Consider the following 20,967-nt stretch of genomic DNA (forward strand, 5'->3'; position numbering starts at 1 on the left):
GTATGTTCAGATATTGCTAATATTGTTGCTCTGACCAACTTGTGTAATACAATTACCTGAAGGTGAATCCTTTTTACAGAAATAAACTCTGGAGCTGTAGGCCGAGATGTTTATAGCAAATGAACTCTGAGGCCAAAGAACTATTTGTTTATTAGCCTAGGCTTTGGGGTCTGATCCTGCAACACTTATTTACCCAAAGAGTTCAATTTAATTCAACAGAGCTTTTTACTTACCATTTACATAAGAGGATGTATTTTTATTTAGTAGATTTTTAAATGAAAAGGACAGGCATGTTTCAAAACATGTTAGCTGGTCATGATGAGCTACTGAATAATTATTGTATTGTACTGGTTAATCATGGCTACCTATCACATGTTAAAATGAATGTCCTTGTATGCACTAAGAGCTACATTGTATTTTATGTTGTATTAGTAAACATAGTTTCTGACACAATGCATTTTCCCATAACAGACAAGGCCTCTATCAGCAAGTAATGTAAACAAATAATTTAAACAAATATACAACAGTTATTCTAGGGACAGGAGCCTTATAGAACTGGGAGAGGAAGAGAGATAGGAGAAGAGAGTAATGGGGAAAGAAAGAAAGGCGGGACATTAATTATGGAGACCTTTAATATATTTAAGCTGAGACAAGGACTGTCTTTTATTATACAACACGCAGTGCAACAGAGCCCTGATTGAGGGCTCTGCGTATTACGCGAACACGCATTTATTTATTTATTTTCCTTGTGATCAGTTTCAGTTGTATTTTCTTTGCTCATCAGTATTTTTTGAGAATGAGTTATTGGGAAATAACTGTACAGTGAATATGTAAATCCCTATTCTCTGATTGGGTAATTATGTCTGGCAGCCAGTCAGAGTACAGGGATTCGCATATTGTACAGCTAGTGAGAAATAATTACAGTCATTATGTGAATGAGAGTCCCACAACCAATCAGATGCCAGGGAGCTGTATAACTGAGGGAAAAAATGAACAGTTTATGTATCAATAACTCCTCATTTCCCTCTGTAATGAGTATGACTAGAAATAGTACCAAGTTTTAATGAAATTCCTACATTACAATGAAAATATCTGTGCTTGTCCCAGGAACCATTCACTGTGTGATTGGCTTTCAAGCTTCATCCGCTTATTGATCATTTAGATGAAAAATTTAAATAGCTGCTCACTCTTAGCCCAAAAAATTCTCTTGCTATTTATTCAACGGGAGAATCATTTTAAAATAGTATATCTCCCTATCACCAGATTTGTTCAACTTGGTACTAGAAGCAGTAATGGTCGTAGCACTGAGAGATGAAAAAAGAGGAGTCATGTTATGTGGGAGGACAGTAAATAACCTTAGAGTTACAGATGATATTGAATTCATTTCACTGACCAAACATTTATAGAGAATAACTGACCAGGAAAGCAGAAACTTTGGAAAAGTTCAGTATGGAGAAGACAAAAATATGGCAATTGGAAGACAAGAGGCAAAAAGTTAGAGGAAGGAGTTAGAGGCAGAGAACTAGAATACACACGGAAAAATCTGTTTGCCTTGGAGGACTAGTATTAAAGAATGGGAATTGTAAAGATGACATAAAAAAGTAGAATCAGACTAGCCGCTACAGTATTTGGAAAAAGAAAAGGAGTACTTGTGGCACCTTAGAGACTAACAAATTTATTTGAGCATAAGCTTTCGTGAGCTACAGCTCACTTCATCGGATGCATTCAGTGGAAAATACAGTGGGGAGATTTATATACATAGAGAACATGAAACAATGGGTGTTACCATACACATTGTAACGAGAGTGATCACTTACGGTGAGCTATTAACAGTTCTCCGTTACAGTGTGTATGGTAACACCCATTGTTTCATGTTCTCTATGTATATAAATCTCCCCACTGTATTTTCCACTGAATGCATCCGATGAAGTGAGCTGTAGCTCACGAAAGCTTATGCTCAAATAAGTTTGTTAGTCTCTAAGGTGCCACAAGTACTCCTTTTCTTTTTGCGAATACAGACTAACACGGCTGCTACTCTGAAACCTATCATTATGCAAGGCACTGAATTTAGCCTTATGGAGTGGAAATCTATCAACTTCATGAAAAAACTCGTACAGATACAGACAGACATCATCTTCCTTTCCAAATGCAAACAGATGGACATCATACCAAAAGGACTGAAGGCAAAAAATCCATTACAATCTACATACCGCACAGACTATGCTGACAGCTTGTGCCACATGCTCTCAAAGAAATCGCGCAACCACCTGATCAACATCCTCTACGGCAAACAGGGAAAGATTAAGAATGAGCTCTCAAAACTGGATACTCTCATATAAAAACAACCTTCCACACAAACTTCCTTGTGGCTGGACTTTACAAAAACTAGACAAGCCATTTACAACACACACTTTGCTTCTCTACAACAGAAAAAGGACAGTATTTGGAAAACTCTGCAGATCTGAAAGGCTAAACAGATTTAGATAAAACCAAAATTAGTGTATCTGAGACAACTGTTATGCTGATACTGCTATATGGGTCTAAATGTTGAAATATGAGGAAAGCCAATGAATGAAATATATTGACTGAAGAATTGAACTGGTTGGGGGGATACTGAGAGTTTCAAGACTGCAGAAAATAAAAAAAGAAGTGACAAGAAAATGACTAGGGCATAACATAATGTTTTTACAGAAGATTCAAGAAGGATGACTGAGATGGTTTGGAGAAGGGTCAAAAATGGACCCAAAAAGGATACTATATATGGCAATACATACCTACATACCAGAGTGCTAGGAACTAGCAGTAGAAGATGACCAAGGATGAATTGGATAGACATAGTGACGAATGACATAAAACAAAAAGGTTTAAAGGTGAATAAAGCTGTGAAGCTGGCACAAGACAGAAAGTGATGGAAAGACATCATTTGGCCCCATAATTGCAGCTGAGCTGAAGGATGGGAGCCAAAGAAGAAGAAAATACTCCTCTTGCAGAGTGCCTAGTGCTTCATAAAACTTTACAAAACCTACCTGGGAGTTCTATCAATGTACCAGAAAAGACCACAGCCTTTTAATATTACCATTTTCTCCATACTGTCTCCATTGTTTTGGGGAGATTTTTGTTTGTTTTTAAGTACAAAGATATACTTATTTATGTGGCATCATAGGACTTCAGCATTTGATATGACTTGTGCACCACTCCTGTGTGTTTGATGTACCCTGAACGTTGCTTCATTATCAATGTTTGAGAGGCCTCAGAAGTTGATTCCCCACCCTCTACAACTGTTATTTTATACTTAAAACTAACGTAAAAATGGTATAAGACCTCATTCTTCTCTTGCTGGGCTCTAGATACACCACTTGTAAATGAAGAAATTCTAAATACATATTCTTTTGCTTAGGTTTTTATTATTTGATACTTCCACTTAAGGTATAACAGCAAACTGAAATAGCTTCTCAAAACAACTGATAATGCTGACAACAACCAGGAAAAGCTAGTATGTGTCTAAAACCTGGATCTGCTGGCTTTGAGCAACTACTGCATTTATGCCACTACCCACCAGCTCTTCCAGAGCAGCCATTAACAGGCTCTCAGCCTTGTGGGCCTATCATAAATATAAAGGGAAGGGTAAACACCTTTAAAATCCCTCCTGGCCAGAGGAAAAGCCCTTTCCACCTGTAAAGGGTTAAGAAGCGCCTCGCTGGCACCTGACAAAAATGACCAATGAGGAGACAAGATACTTTCAAAGCTGGAGGGGGGAGAAACAAAGGGTCTGTGTCTATCTGTGTGATGCTTTTGCTGGGGACAGAACAGGAATGGAGTCTTAGAACTTAGTAAGTAATCTAGCTAGATATGTGTTCAATTATGATTTCTTTAAATGGCTGAGGAAATAACTGTGCTGAATGGAATGTAGATTCCTGTTTTTGTGTCTTTTTGTAACTGAAGGTTTTGCCTAGAGGGATTCTCTATGTTTTGAATCTAATTACCCTGTAAGGTATTTACCATCCTGATTTTACAGAGGTGATTCTTTTTACTTTTTCTTCTATTAAAATTCTTCTTTTAAGAAACTAAATGCTTTTTCATTGTTCTTAAGATCCAAGGGTTTGGGTCTGTGGTCACCTATGCAAGTTGGTGAGGATTTTTATCAAACCTTCCCCAGGAAGGGGGGGTGCAAGGTTTTGGTGAGGATTTTGGGGGAAAGACGTTTCCAAACAACTCTTTCCCAGTAACCGGTTAAACATTTGGTGGTGGCAGCGAAAGTCCAACGGCAAAGGGTAAAATAGTTTGTACCTTGGGGAAGTTTTAATCTAAGCTGGTAAAAGTAAGCTTAGGAGGTTTTCATGCAGGTCCCCACATCTGCACCCTAGAGTTCAGACTGGGGAAGGAACCTTGACAGGTCCCAAGTACCACAGGATATGCCAGCCATAGAAGGCCTGATTGACAATGCTCTCAGGGTCCTTGATTGGTCCAGGCACATTACCTATGCCCGGAGGGGACACCAAGAAGTTGTCTGTGCAACTAGGCAGATTTCCCCAGCTTGCTGCTACAACAGACCTTGCTTCAGCCTTGTTCCCAGCCTTAATCCAGCCCTGCTCCCTTCTGCTCCTGCCTTGCTCCAGCCCTGCTTCCTTTCCAGGCTTCTGACCATCAGCTCTGGTTCCAGGCTGCTGACTCCAGTTCCACCCACTACGCCAGCCTCCATGGAGATGACAGCTAGTGCTTAGCAGTTAAGGAGCAGCCAGAAGTAACATACACTGACAGAAAGTATTTGTAACTTCTCATGACAATATACAATTAAGGTAGAATTGTAAATTCCAGTAGAAGTGAAGATGCACACAATAAATGTATATGAGTTGAGAGTACATTCAACACAGAGGAGTGGTACAGAAGTTATATCAGATGCTGGAGTCCTATGATGCCACATGCATCTTTGTATTTTAAAACAAACAACCCTTCCACCCCCTCCCCCGCCTCCCCCCCAAGGAGAGAATATGGAGAAAAAGGTAATATTAAAAGGCTGTGGTACTTTCTGGATTTCTATAAGGAGGTAATTTCCAGCCTAATACTGAATGCATTCAACAGTATACTCAAAGCATTGTCTTTTTCCTCTCAGAGCTTACACACTAGCAGCACTCTCACATAGGTATGAGGTAGAAGAGCATTCTGAGTAATGGCATCCAAATAAGTATAAAAAGCACTTCAGAATTCCTAAATCAAGCACTAGCACAATAGCTTTTGAACTAGAATACAATGTTCTCAGTACAAATAGGCTTATTTTTCTTGTAACCTTAGTATACCCATTTTCAAGTAAATATGCAGAAAGTTCTTCAGTGTGCAGCTGTTTCACGGGGTTCTTGCATCTGCAGTCTGGGTATAACGTGGAAGATGTGGATGTGCCTGTAAATGCACTGGGTTCTTTTGTACATACTTGAAAAAACGGAATTATGGAAGATTTTTCCTCACTGTTTAAAATAAAAAAATAGAACAAAAATTTCCAATTTAGATGTGTAAAGTTAGACACTTAAATCCCTATGTAGACACCTATTGAAGAGCCTGATTTTCAAAGGTACTGAAAACCCATAGGTCTGGAGACGCAGCTGCTCAGCATCTTTGAAAATCAGAATATTTTTATTTAGGTGTCTCAGTAAGGACCTAGAAGTCTTACTTTAGTTGCCTATGTTTAAAATTTTTGATCTTAGTGTCTGTTCTAGCATGTATAGAGACATGTTAGAGTCACAAGTTGCTATTACCACAGATATCTTTCACAGCCAAATCCTTGACTAAATAAATGCTTTCAAAGATACAACTCCTTTATTATGACTGTAAGCATGAGAGTAGTCTCATTGAAGTCGATGGAACTACTCACATATTTAAAGGTAAGCATGTGTTTTGATGTTTTATTAGATTGGAGCCTAACGGCTTACAGAATGTTTGATGGACCAGAGAAACCTGAGATCCACTAAAAAGACATTGAAACACCTTTGTAATGGGATATCCTGCAAAATTCAAAGGTGTGTCTATTTTCAGTAGGCAGCTGATTTGACAAGGTTTCATTTTGAGACACTGTGAAAAACATAGCTTTACTGGTCATGAGCCTGATCCAGCTCCCACTTAGGTCAATGGCAAAACTTCCATTGTCTTCAGTGAAAGTGAAAGTGGACCCTAAAACATAATGCTTTTTATTACTCCAGTAAAATCCTGGGAATCAAGTGCTGAAGGTGGAATCCTGAGATACCCTGAAATCCTAATTTTTGGAAAATTTTAGGAAAAATGTGTGTGTGTGAGTATATATCTATAAAATGTCAGGAGATCTCATTGTTACTTATATTCTTTATCATTTACATGTGGGGTGTTTTACAGCTACGAAATGCAGCTCTTAATCAAGGTGCCCTTGATGCCTACTTAATAGTTAAATAAGCAAAGATCATGTTATTTCTGTCCATTTAGAAAGATCTTATATGATGTTTCATGCAATATTTGGGGGTTTTTGGATTTTGATTTAGAAAAGTATTATTTTCCCATGTTAAATATAAAATGTGTTGGATTGTATTACCATTTTAATGGCTTTTTCCCACATTTTCAATGTAATCATTTAATCAGAGACCCAAAAGACTCTGGCATTAATGAGAAGTATAAATTGTCCTGGAAAAGCACCCAGAAAAGATTCATAAGGTTAGTGAGGTTTGAAATAGCATAGCGCTCCCCACAAATGTAACCTGCAGGCACTGCAAATACTTTTGGCAACAGCAGGGTTAAAATAGCACCCATGTTGGTTAAGAAAAGGACACATCATAATACCTTTGAAAGACTACAACTAGAAGAAAAAGTATTTTGTATCTATGTCAAGCAATTGCTGATTAATACATAGGAAATCATCAGCAGAACACTCAGTTATCTACACCTGTTAATTAGCTAAATGTAGTCAAGTCTTTTCTAGTTCTCATTTCACATACAGTCATATGTGTTATTTGCCTTCCTGCTACCCACCGCTGGTAGAACATTAGACAGACTATGTGATGCATCAAAAGTAACTACTGAGCATATATTTCTGCTGATGGCAGGATTTTTAAATACTCAAGGCATTGGCACAGCCAACACATATGTAAATGGCAGCATTAGCTCTACATATTATTTTGTAAACTAATATTGAAGGAATACATTTAAAGTTCTGTTAGTAACATGATGCACAAAAATTATTCCTAAAAACTGAACATACACAGTCATTTAAATGCGTTACAGTAATATGCATTCATGACAGAATTAAATATTCATACACTCAAGGGAGACTGAAATGCTATCTACATATATTAGAATATTTAAAGCCATCAGTTATCATTTTAAAAAATAAAAACCTTTTATCCACCTTACTTAGCCATACAGGCCCTGTTCAAATGATCAATCTTTGATAGTCTGTTTTTATTTTCAAAACAATTGTACTGATTTTACAAGATGGTCAACAAATCAAAAAGTATCTCAGCTATATTACTGGTCTCCAGTAAAAGATAAAATGATTTAAAAATATCTATCAAGATAACCCAACTCTAACTATATAAATATGTGGCCTGACATATTTGTTGCACAAATTTGTTGCACAAATTTATTTAATTACTGGTTTACATTGTTTCATTGTATAAGTGTTTCCTTCCACATTTCTAACATAAAATAAAACTGTACTACATAGTAAAACTACTTCATGAAACATGGCTCACTTCCAGTACAATGCAACATTTTGAAACAAGATTAAAATCTATTCATGTGATCTCTATTTACGTAGAAAACTGCATACTTCAATGAAACTTTAAGAATTTTTATCATTAATCTTACATAGATTACTATTTGCAAAATTCATCATTATATTAAAACTTATGCATTTGTCAGTATGTGTCTGTTACATACCTATACACATACAATTTATAGGCTTCAGTTAAGTAAACCCATGCTGGGAAATATTAATGGAAATGAAGACAATGCCTACAGACAAAAGCACTGATCAATGCACTCCGCTAACATTATCTTAATGGCAATATTTTCTACTCCATTCTCCCTACTTTATGATTCATTTAGCAGAAGATATATAAGCACCAAAGAATGCAATTTGACCCATTTCTCATTGATCTCAGTTACCCAAAGATTTTCATTCAGTACAGTAGTAAGCAGCTGTCCCCTAGTCTACAATGACACAGCAGGGTTGAAGAAACAGCTTTACTAGGCTTCTTTCCTTACAGGTAACTCGCCCCTTGCCCTTAACTAAAAAAGGATGCTAGGGGAAAAGAGGCACTCACAGTACTAAATCCTGAAAGTAAGGTAAACTTTAGTGCCAACATTTTATCATTTTCAATGTCTCCTAATCCAAGCTCTATAAAGCCACTTTCAACGCACTGTACACAGAACAATGCATTTGAGACAAATGCACATCAGTTATGTGTGAATGGGCAGAGAAGTGCTTTCTATCCATTGCTATTTTGCTATGACCCTCCTCATTTCCCTTGTCCTTAAACAACCTTCCACTCTGTCTTTATATCTCTCTTCTTTACATTTAAATAGAAAATAACCATCTTTAATCATAAAACATCATCATCATAATCAGGGTACACTTCTTCCTGGTAAGGCTAGATGCTTTCACTTCCCAAAGTCATCCTCCTTTTCATTCCCTACAGAATGGATTCCCACCCCTACTCTAATTTCCTATCTAACCGCAAGCGATCGTAGTTTATAAAAGAAGGCTCCTCTGCTGTGCTTGGCGATGACCGTTTTAAAGGCGGCAGACCTACCTTTTTGTCTTCTTTCTCACTGTTTTGCCTCTTCTCTGGATTATTACTGTCACTAGCAGTTGCACTTTCCCCTGCCTGCCCATCCTGCTGTTGCTGCTGCTGCTGCTGACAGCCTCCAGACCCCTGCGAGTGGGGGATGGGCTCTGGGCACTGAGAAACTCCCTTAACATCCATCTCCATCTTCCAATTCACTGTATTTCAAGACAAAAGCAGACAAAATACTTTCCACCACCCAGCGTCTTCCTTTTTTCAGGAGGCCGTGGCACGCATGGCTCTGGCTGCCTCTTCTGCACCGATCCGGTGGCTGCAATTCCCCCCTAGATCCTCCAGACTTTTGTATCTAGCGTGTGTGTGTGTATGTGTGTGTGTGTCCTTGGTGCGATGGCCTTCAATCGCCCCTAAACAGCAAACGCTAACTAAGCAGATCACTAGCGACTCAGATCAACTCCCTGCCCCAGTCTAATTGTGGTGATTATTTACTTTATGCTATCTATGTCCCAGGCCCGTACAAGCCTTTTTGGCTGCAGCCCTTTAAACAAAGTTAACTGGCGGGAGCTAAGCACAGGATGGGGGCGAGGGGAAATCGCCGGGATTTAACACCGTGAAACTGACAATAACCCGGTAATGTCAAGTAAAAGTTAAACCTCCCCCTTTCTCCCCTCCCCCCGCCTCCTCTCCAGATCCTAGGCAAGCACAATACAGCAAAGGAAAAGAAGCGAATTCAGACCTGAGCGAGGTGCTGGTGACGAGGAGGGCAGACGAGCATTTATCCGACTGTTGCCTTTATTTCCCCCCTCCACCCCGGCCAACCCCACCTCCCTTCTATAGCAAACGTGGTCTCCTTGATGTTAATCTCCTCTCCGTGATCTGTGTGTATGTGTGTGACTGGAGCTCCCTCTCTCTCAATCTGCCAGCGCCACGCAGCATTGCACAAGGAGAACTGGAGTAAGGAGAAAAACAAGAGCAAATTCAGGCAGGAAATCTAAACCAGTACCAGCCACCAGCTCCCGAGTTTTATTTTTTAAAAACCAAATAAATAAAATATAGGAGAGAGAGAAAAAAATCCTGTGTAAATAGTTAAAAATCAAGCGAGACTACAATGTACATACAGGATTCTTTTATTCCCTATGATAGCTACTTTAGACTGGAAGTTATGCATGGGTGGGGAGAATGCAATCTCATTAAGAATATTTAAATTATAAAATAATAAGAATAATATTGAAACCCAATCCAGCCAACTGTTTATCTTTAATTTAAAAAAAGTGGTGAATTTAGACCAGATAATTCTTAAATCAGGACACCATCAGATGACCAGCCTGCACTTCTAAAAATAACACCACATTGTCCTGAGGAGCTGCTGCTTTAAAAGTTAACTGGAAACATCTAGTAGAAGTCTGTGTGGAACTTTATAATAGCCATAATCCACTCCATAAAGATATAGTGCCAGATCCTCAGGAGCTTTGACCATTTACATCAACTGAGGATCTGTCCCAGGATATTTTGGATATGCTATTGGGTGGGGCCATTTGGTTCTTTCCCTTGGATTTCATTACATCCCACATGGGTTTGTTTCTACATGTACCCTGACATGTCTTATTGCAACAGCACACTGGGTAAAGGGCAAAGGTAGTTTTGTAACACTGAAAAAAAAAGTATCACAAAGCCAAATTGTCTTTTAAATAAGAAACCTTTTAAAACAGAAACCTTTAAAAATATTTGAGTAGTAAAAGAATAAAAAAGCATACCTTGCTAAATGTGGGCCTTGTTCTCCTCTCACTTACAATGGTAAGTGTAAATCAGGAGTAACTGATGAAATCACTGGCATTTCAATTTAAAACTGATGTAAATGAGAAGACTCAGATCCTGTATATTTTATAATCAAATTCATTAAATAAAATCTACATATTATTTGGGGAGGAGAGCATGAGGAGCATTTGAATGTCCAGCATTGAATATACTACGACTATCTGTAATCTCATAAAAAGCAGTGCTAGTTTGCAAAATGTTTATGGGTTCTTTTGGGTACCTGTCAGTATCAAAAAAGCTGGCTTGCATGAAATAAAAGCTACCCCATAATCAGTAGTGCTTGTGAAACCACCATCACACTCATTAAACAGTAAGGCCCAAATCCAACAAGCATCTAAATCTGTGCATAATGATATTATGTATGGTCTTAAGTACATTGCTAGATCAGGGTCAAAGTACTTTCAACAGCATAGGCTGAAAAATGGGGGGGGGGGTGCTCGCCACATGCACCGGTGTCGGAAGTTTTTTCCCTCAGCAGTATCCGTAGGGGACCCCTCTCATGAGCGTCTCCTCGCACAGGAGGTAAAGGGGTTGCTACAGCTAGGTGTGGTATAAGAAGTTCCTCTCGAGTAGAGGAACAAGGGGTTCTATTCCTGGTACTTTTTAATCCCAAAGGCCAAGGGTGGTCAGCCCATTCTGGACCTGCAAGACCTCAACAAGTACCTAAAGAAGTTAAAATTCCACATGGTTTCCCTGGCCTGTATTATCCCCTCCCTGGATCTGGGAGACTGGTATGCCGCCCTTGTCTTGAAGGACACGTACTTCCACATAGCCGTCTTTCAAGGACACAGACACTTCCTTTGGTTTATAGTGGGGCCCCACCACTAGCAGTTTGCAGTCCTCCCATTTGGCCTGGTGACAGCACGAAGAGTGTTTACCATGTTCATGTCGGTGGTAACGGCTTAGATCTTACTGTACCATTGTGGTGTTATGCACAGCATTTGCCATAGGACAGAAAAGCTATTCTGGGCATACGAAAATGCAATATCACCACTCTCTTTGGGAGACTGAGTGCCAGTGCAGTGAAAAACCAACCAATCCTGTCTGATGATTCCATATTACCCTGAGCCTCAGAGCTGGGTTATGGAGAAGCAGTTGCATGCAAAGTGGCATCCAAACATCTGCCCAGCTCTGCCAAGCTGTGCTTGCTCTCCACTTTCCCACTAAAGCATTGTTGTGTCTTCACTACTCCCAAAGTGCCAGCATTCCAATATACAGAAGTGTCCATCACCCTCTGGCCATATCAGTGTTCCTCAAAGCATACATACACTGAGGTGCTCTGCTCTGCAGAATGTGCAAAAGATGAGATTTTGCTTCCCAAATGCATATATTACACTAATGGCATCCAGTGAACCCAACTTTCCTTGCTTATAGAGTTTGGCATCTATATTTGTCTGCTGTTGATTGGTTGCCTGAATGTCATTATGAAAAAAGATGGCCAGCCTCCACTTTCTGGCCTGCCCCAAACTGTTTATTTCCCTATTTGTACTCATACCAAATCCAGGATATGCATATCTTTTCCTATAGTGCATACCTGATGTTGAGTGTAATGGCTTTTACACAAGTGTATATAATTGGGTCCTACATTAGAATCATATTATCAGCAAATGTAATTCTTGATATTCTTGAGCAAACAGTTGGCTGACTGATTGCATAACTAATAATATTTTTAAATAACTGTATTGTCTTCTTTATAGTGTCTTGATTCATAGAGCAACTACTGCCACAACATCTATGCACTTATTTACAAAGTTAGTAAAGTGATAAATTATATACAAACGTTAAAGAACCAATGTCATTTTGCTGGAAAACAAACTCAGATAACACTCCCACACACACAAAATCCCCCCAAATCCCCAATTTTTTAAAAATATAGATAAAAGCTAAACAAAATAAAAACATCTTACCATATGCTCTGAAGTTTACTAGATTTTGGCAGACAACCAAGGAAAGCTAATTCCAAAGACAGTGCCCTTGACTGAGAAAGCCCTGCACTAAGCCTTGAGTGTTTAACCCCAGAAATCAACAGGACCGTAGGGTATGTCTGCATTGCAACATAAACCCAAGGTTAGAACTGTAGCTCAAGCCTAACCCCTCTTCCATTTACATACAATTCGTGCTACTCCAAGGTCGCAGGACCACAGAGATGGAGGGTCCAAGCCTGAGTCAAGACAGGACCCAGGGTTCAAATCCTATTGCTCTGCAGTGTAGATGCAACCCCACTGGACTCATGCTCTGAAAGTCTGCTAAAATCCCACAAACCCACAGGCTGGTTTTCTTTGCCCTCTGGATAGTCAAGTTAAGTGGACAGTCAAGTTTTCTCACACTGCACCACGAACAAAGGGCTAGGGTGGTTTTGGGAGGGTGCTAGGAAGTCTGGGTGGACTTGGGTCTGCATAATGTGCAGACATTGGAGCCCGAGGTTGGGACCCAGGATTCAACAATTCCTAACTGGGAGTTACAAATGTGTGTAGACACTCAAGCCCAAGGCTAAGAAACCCAGGATCTGCTAACTCGATTTCTACTAACCTTGAGCTTACATTGCAGTGTAGACATACCCTCCATGGCCATGACGAGGAATAGGGAGGGAAGCAGATTCTAGACAACCTATTGCAAACTATTCAGAAGTCAGTAAAAAGACTTAAGCTCAATTCTTTGAGTGGGGACTTTTCTCTTTGTACTGCAAAATGCCTAGTATGCCACTGTAAACATAAAATAATTATTAATAATAATTGATCATAATAATGTATTCACAATAGCTCTTCTCATTCAGGAGGCTGGCTTCTGCACCAGACAGAGATTGTAGGTGGATTGCCAGTGTATTCTAAGTACAACACATTGTAGTAAACTAGACTGAAGATGACAAAGGTGAATGACCAGTGTGAGGTCTGTGTGAGAGGAATGATGGCTCAAGATCAGCTATGCTTCAAGCCATAATACTACTACTACTTAAAAACTCAGGAGCACTGATGGATCTAATATGAGCAATTTTGTTGAAAGACAGGCATACGCTCTCAGCGTAATGTGCAGCTACCACCTTCTTCCAATCTTCTAAGTGTTTCCAACAAGCATCCAGGTTGAGTGGAACCAGGTTTGCTTTCATCCAGAACTCTGTCTTAGTAAGCCACTGAGAAAGTAATGAGACTACAGAATGTAATTATGAAAAGAAGCCATAGAGTTGAGCATCTTCTGAATCCTGATGACACTGCAGACTTAGCAGCTTCCAATGGGACTGTCTTTGACTCCATGTTAAGGCTGTTGTAATCTTTGAGGTATTCACACTTGATAATTGATTGGTGAAACCGAAGTACAGAACACACAACCAGTTTTGGGTTTGTGCACTATTTCTTAACAGATTGTCCTAAGGTTTGCACTCACGGTTGTGAGCCACTCCAGGCAGTTTGACAATGTAAATCTGAGGGGTGGGGTTGACAAGATGGAACCCTGTGGTACACTGCCTGTGAGGACTGTTCAGGAGGACAAGCAATTGACAGCAGTACTGACTCTGACCTCACTGGAGGGTAATTCCATCTATACCAACAAGATCCCACTGGTAAGTAAAAATATTCTGCGGATCAATGGAATCCAGAAATGCTGACAGATCTGAGAGAAGCAGCATGGATCTGTTTCTTTCATCCATGGTAATGGAAATGGTAATGTGCCATGTACTTATGGCACTCTATAAAGAAACAAACAAAAAACTTAGTTTAAAGTTAGTTAAGATTGTTCTCTAAACTAAAGTAAACCACAAAAAATTAGGAATTACAAAGGATTAAAAGCAATGAAAAGGTCACAAAGTAAAGAACTCTCAAGTTAGGAAATGCCAGAATGAACACTGTCCCTGCAACCTTAATTTAGCCTCCTTGTGTGTACGCATTATGATACAGCCTTTGATTTATATGCAGAAGTGATTACCTGTGAAAAGTCTGCTGTAAGGGACTTGCCCAGCATCTCACAGGACCTTGGCTGCAGAGACAGGAATAGAATCCAGGTCTCTAAGATGGTATTCAACTGCCCTAACCATGAGACTATCACAGATATGACAATTTCCTGCAATATCCTTGGAAGTCCTTATTGTATTAAGTTTTATGTATTATTGTGGACTGGGATTGTATGTAATCTCACTAGTGGGAAGATGTGATAAATGTGAGACCTAGGAGTTCAAAAGTTATATTTAAAATGTGCCAGACAAGTATGGACTTTTGAGACAATAAGTGATAAGTGGATTTCTTGGGGAATCCCTACGAAGAGGTTAATGCAAATTCCCTAACTCCAGTTGTGTAAGAACCCAGAATTTTGAAGCCTGTTACAGAACGTCAAGATAAAAGGCCTAAGCTGTATAAAGAAATGGCTGACCTGCCCAGATTTTGTTCTGGTTCTGGATCAAATGCAGATGAATCTGTAACCATGGGAAAAGTTCAGTTGTGGGTTTTGAAAGACTAAAACCTACCAGAGTCCTGGGACAGAGTTGAGGTTGACTTCAGGTAAGCTTTTTAGCATGCATATAGGTTCTTTTATTGTTTTAATATGTTTATTCTTAACGTAAAAGCTTTTACATTAAGAATAAAGGCATGTGCTTAGAAGGAACTGGTAATTTATAACTGTGAGCAATATACTGTCCATAACCCTTGGACAGAAAAGCACAGGATGGCCATTGGCCTATTAGGCAGCCTGGCTGGCTAAGGATATCACAGTGTAAGGCAGGGAGTGGTGCAGTCTAAAAATTCCCAGTCAGGAGTGAGTGAGACACAGGCCTCAACCCAAGAGAGGTGACAGCTCGGAGCCAGAAGTCTAAAGTGGATGCCCTTGGACAATAGAGGGGGACTACAGGTACAGTTGCCCTGAAACAGTGACAAAGACCATCCTTTCTCTTCCTGAAATCTCAGGCTTCATTTACTACAAACCTAACTTTTACAGTAAAAGAGGCAGGGATCCTACAGATAACAGATTCCTTTACTACACAAACCCAATCCATCCCCACAGCATAATGAACCAGGGGCCCTGTGCAAAAAAATAATATGCAATCATGTAATTAAATACTGTATCATAATGTATATGTACAATGGGGCTGAAATAAGGTTGCACAGGTGACAGTCATTCTGGCATTTTCTTACTTGAGAGTGCTTCACTTTGCACCCTTTTAATCCTTAACTTTGTATTTCCTATTTTTTTTATATTTAGTTTATTGATTGGCTGTATTATATTTAGTTTATTGAGAGTAACCTTAACTAACATTAAATGAAGGCTTTTTTTGTTAATTTTCTTAGTTTTTAACAGAAAGAATATGTGTGTGTGTGCACGCGCGCTATTTAAATAATAAAGCACTTACACAAGTTTGTTGTCTTCAATGTATATTTGGTTGCCATTGTTATCTCTGTGATGTTCCAGATTACCATGTCGACCAATACATTGACATTAAATATAATTAAATTAAATATTGAAATTAAATTGAAATTGAATATTATTGAAATTATTTAATTTAATTGAAATTAAATATAATTAAATATAAATGTATTCAAACAAAACATGTTTTTTTTAAATGTAGCTTCAGTTTTACTGCAACTTCCACATGATAGGGTTTTTTAGCTGTGTAACAGAAACCGAATAGGGAATCAGATCTAAAATCCCCAGCTTTTTTATAAAAAGCCCACAGTTTGTAAGAAATAGATGACAATAGGAGCTGTAATTCTATATCCAAAAGGAGCTGTAATTTTATATTTTATTTTCATATACCCTTTTTGAGGAAAGTAACAAACAATTACCCTTTGAAAAGAAACAGCGTACCTTACCACAGGGCAAACCCAAAGGAGCACAGCAGGAGCTTATCAGAACCCAGCATGCTTTCATTATAGCTCCTCCTGTGACCCATCTTTGTCATAATGTTATGGCAGTCTGAGGTCAATCATTTATCAAAGGCAGCCATTGCCATGACAACCAGGGCAGTAGTAATTCTACCCAAATATACAAATGAATTGGAGGGAGTGATGAGTGGCTGATTTTCTCTCATGTCACAATGTTACTGCTCACGGAGTAGCAGGGGGACAGTAAATGTGCCAAAAATACATGCTTTTTTAGTGTTCTAGTTTTACACATTTCCTAAAAATAACAACATACTAATTCAAAATTACACATTGGTGATCATTCCACACAGACATTAATTAGCTTGGTTCAAATTCCCCATGGCATGTTTAAAAAAAAAGGTTCTGAAAAAAGTTGAGACACTAAAGGTACAGAACCCTGTAAAACACAGAAATCTGAAGCAACCTTAACTATGGTCTCAGTACTGTAAAACCATAATAAGGCACATTTCTAAGTATGCACTGTATATTACGGTATACAGCACAAAATCAAAAATTTCTGAGCTCAGTTCTATTGTTCATTTTCAGTACAAATGGCATTAAAATATTGCAAGTGCAATCAATATTACAGCTCATTACCATACATGCTATGCTCTTCCTTAAGGTGTAGTCTATAACGGTTGCTTAAACAGATTCTAGAAACATGCATACCCTAAAATATAAAGGTAACACATTTCAGGACCAACTATAGCCTTCATGGATCAAAGATAAAAGTTTGGTTACAATGAAGTTACGAGTTTAATGTAAAAGACAGGAATAAGACTACATGATGGGACTGAAGTGGGGGCCAATGGTTCAAAGCAATATTATTGGTATAACTGCAAGACCAAGATTAAGTCCCTATCATGTTAGGCACTATAGTAACACCCAGAAAGAGACACCTTGCACTGAAAAACTTCCAATCCTAATAATAAGACTGGCAAATTGTGGGAGTAGAAACAGAAGCACAGCGAAGTAAAATGATTTGCTCAAGGTCACAAAATAGGTCCGTGTTAGAGCTGGAAACAGACACCATCTTCTTGAGTCCCAATCCAAGCCACATTATCCACTGGACCACAATATGCGTGTGATTTTGACTACATTTTATGTATTTATCACAAGAATACTACAAAAACAAGTACTCAGAAACTTCTGCTTAATCATTCATATAAAAACTAGATGTTTGCTTTAGAAAACTGCAGTTGTTGCATGCAAATATTTTTCCATGCCTCTTCCATGCACATTTCATGTAAGTTAATATTGGTGAACTGAAGATACACTGCATCTCAAAAAAACTTGATTGCTCTCATTTGTGGATCTAAATTATTATGACTGAAAATGGTTACTATAAATATGCAGGCTATATGCAACCTTTCAAAAAATGTAGCCCGGATGTCATGTGATGTGGTGCATTTGACTTTACAGTTCTTCACATGACTTTAGGTTCAGGACTCACCTACTAGCCAGAATTGGTATTTGACACTAACATTGACCTTTTGCTACCCTCAGACAATTCAACTCAAAGGTTTCCTTCTGTCAACTCAGACTCCTTGGGGCCTCACTCAACACCATAGCTGTCAACTTGCATTCCAGGATATTTCTTTCTCTTGGATAAGAGTTGCAAACAGAGTTGCTTCCTTGTGAAGATTCTAATCTTATTGATAATTTGATCTGTACTATACATTTCAAAGTGCCTGATACTGATGTTCATTGAGTCATTTTCCCATCCATCATTCTCTGTTTCTGTTCTCGAAAGGGTCTTACTGCTAGTATGCAAACATTCAACAACCTTGGGACAACTTTCACATTCAAGTTCTCACGTATACAGATATTTCTAGCTTAAAAGGTTGGTAATTGTCTACGCTTAGTGGAGATGATCCTAAAATATACTGCACAGCAACATAATAGTACTAGGACAAAAGGCAAGCCACTGATGTCCTTTGCCAAATACTTACAGAATAAAAAGTAAACCCATTCCCGGAGCTCCACCATCCTCACCTTTTTCCTTTTTACAAACAGAAAATTTTCCAGGCTACATTTTCAAAACTGGCCTCTTTCTACCCACAAATCAGGTAGTTTAGATATTGCATTCTATCATTTACACTCAATGCTGTGGCTGCTCCCTGATCCTCAGCCTATGGCAGCAACCTCCACCCTAGCTACAGGGTGGTGGTTGTGCAGGATCTCACTGGACATGCCAGGGACAGAAGGGCATGCAGCCAGGGAGCAGACACACTGCATGGCATTTTAACCTCAGGATCACAAAGCTCTGGAAATCCACATGGGAATTAATAGTTAACCCTCTCATTATCTCCTCTGCAGTTTATACAATAAAGATGGGAACTGCTTGTGCCCTCAAAGGCTGTTGGTGGAGCAGAGCTGACTAAGGACAAGAGTCCACATAGACATCCCGAGTTTTCCAAAATTGTGATTCTCCATAGTCTACTTGGCTTTGCAGTTTAGTAAACCACTGTTCTTGCACCCAACCATTGCCTGTTGATGGATGAATTAGTAATTTCATAAAGAGAGCATCACCAGCACGAGCAAGGTGGTGATAATCTAACCTAATGGCATATGCTATTTCATGTGTTGCCTGACTCTTCTTTTGGGGTCCACTAAGATTTTTTTTTCCTATCACATGGAATAGTCACTATCCAGTGACTTGGTGGTGGTGAATGTGTGGTTGCACTGGGTTGCACTGGACTGCATACAAGGTTATATTTTAAAAGAAATAATACACATATAGGTACTAATATACATAAGAATTCTTAAAGATGTGAAAAATCCATCTAACTTTGTGGTCATAAAATCATGTGCTGTTGTTGTAAGGTCAGCACAAGGAAGTTTGATTTTGCTACCACCAACTCCTTAACTGTGTGCTGCTTTATTCTGTGAATAGTTCTCTTGACAGTTTATGAAGTAAGGTACTAATTAGAGTGGCTGAGAGCAGCAGAATCAGACTCATGATAAATAAAGGCATAACCTGCACACATTATACTAGTAGCAAAAATACCTTAGTATCCTGCTTTGCAAACAGCTTTCCATGAAGAGGGCATGGTTGAAAATGAAGCCAAATAAATAAGGTTTTGAAAACTTTTTTATGTGATCCTTTGCTATACTCCTCTCTTAATTTTATATATGATTTGGGAATTTGACATAGAAATGAACCCCAAATCTCCATGTTACTCAAAACTCTTATCATAATCACAATTCATTTGATGATATGACATTCCAATTTATGAATATTTTAAATATCCCCTGAGACTTTTGTAAAATTGAGGTTAATCTTCCCTTAGGATAAGCACTTTTTATGGAGAAATAAATATCTGTTCCTTGAACAAGCACATATACTTATTCCCTTTTCATGGGCTAAATTATGGCTGGGTCTAATGCATCCACCACAGGAGATTAAAGAGAACAACCCTCTCCACTCACCTTTCTGTGCAGCCATATTAGACATGCTCAGATTGCGAGATTAGGTGAGGAATGCAGGGGCTGAGTGACCAATTGTCCCTCTGCAACAGAGCAGGCAGCGAAGGGTGGAACCATGACTCCATTGCCACTGAAGCTGGTTGGAACCAAAGGGTATGTCTATACTGGAACTAGGAGGTCTGATTGCAGCAGCACATATAGACATACCCAAGCTAGCTTTGATCTACCTACATTAAAGCTTGAGTAACAATAGCAGTGTAAGTCCAGTAGCAGGGACTGCAGCATGGGCTAGCTGCTCAAGTGTGTACACAGGGTCCTGGGTGGGGCTGTATTCAGAAGCCTAGCCTGTACTGCTGCCTCTGCGGCCCCAGCTACATTGCTATTGTTGCTCAAGCTAGCTTTGATCTAGCATTGGCTGCACTCCTCCCCCAGTCCTCTTTCTATATTAGATCTTTTCTACTGTATTTTATTTTCATTTGCTCTCCTCAACACCTCACAGTAGAAGCAAGCATAAGGCTTGATGTATTAATAGCTTTTTTTTTTTTTGGAAGCAGACTGTATGTGTGTATATGCAAGTATAGTTTTGAGCTTGGGAGATGGTATTTGTTTAAAACTGTCAAAACTGAAGACTGGAAGATTTTCTTGGTGCTGAAAATAAGTGAGTAATTCATCTGGTACTATCTGCATTCACGATGTGAACATAAGTACCCTCTTTAAAATGTTTCTGCTCTTAATTTTTGAATTAACAAATTGCTCATTTTGGCTACTTCTTCCAACTTTTGCTCATTCTCTGTCCCCTTTAAGATATGCCTCCCACTCTTCTCATTACCATAGTACCCTTGAAAAATATTTAGATGCCTGGTAATTAGTCCAGAAAGGAAAATAAGAAGCTTGTCTAAAACATAAGCTGATATTTTAAAAATAATTACTACTTTAAAAAAAATTAAAAATTGGTTACAGACATGTGGAATATCAGTTATTCCTTTACTTCCAGGTAGTTTAAGGTTCCAAGTTTTACATATTACATTCAAGGCCTGATCCAAAGCATACTCAAGTTAATGAATAGGGAAAATTTATGTCTAAAGAATACAGTCCTCACACCTCTAAGTTATAATGATAGGTTC

The 20,967-nt window shown here is 38.8% G+C and overlaps 1 protein-coding gene across 3 annotated transcripts in view; it reads right to left on the minus strand.

The window, feature by feature from the left end:
- LOC311515951 (uncharacterized protein) overlaps nt 1-20,967 on the minus strand; it is a 411,106-nt gene that overhangs the window by 338,379 nt on the left and 51,760 nt on the right. For 2 of the 3 annotated variants that reach the window (XR_014710270.1, XR_014710271.1), the window contains exon 1: nt 8,769-8,896. Coding sequence is in view for 1 of the 3 variants with exons in the window: in XM_084619487.1 (XP_084475613.1) it covers nt 8,769-8,948 (180 nt within the window). In the remaining 2 variants the exon portion in view is untranslated. Of the gene's footprint in view, nt 1-8,768; nt 8,960-9,495; nt 9,709-20,967 lie in introns of those variants that run through there. The other variant, XM_084619487.1, reaches the window with a different exon arrangement.

The sequence above is a fragment of the Lepidochelys olivacea genome (genome assembly GCF_965140295.1).
Source record: "Lepidochelys olivacea isolate rLepOli2 genome assembly, chromosome: 2".
NCBI lineage: Eukaryota > Metazoa > Chordata > Testudines > Cheloniidae > Lepidochelys > Lepidochelys olivacea.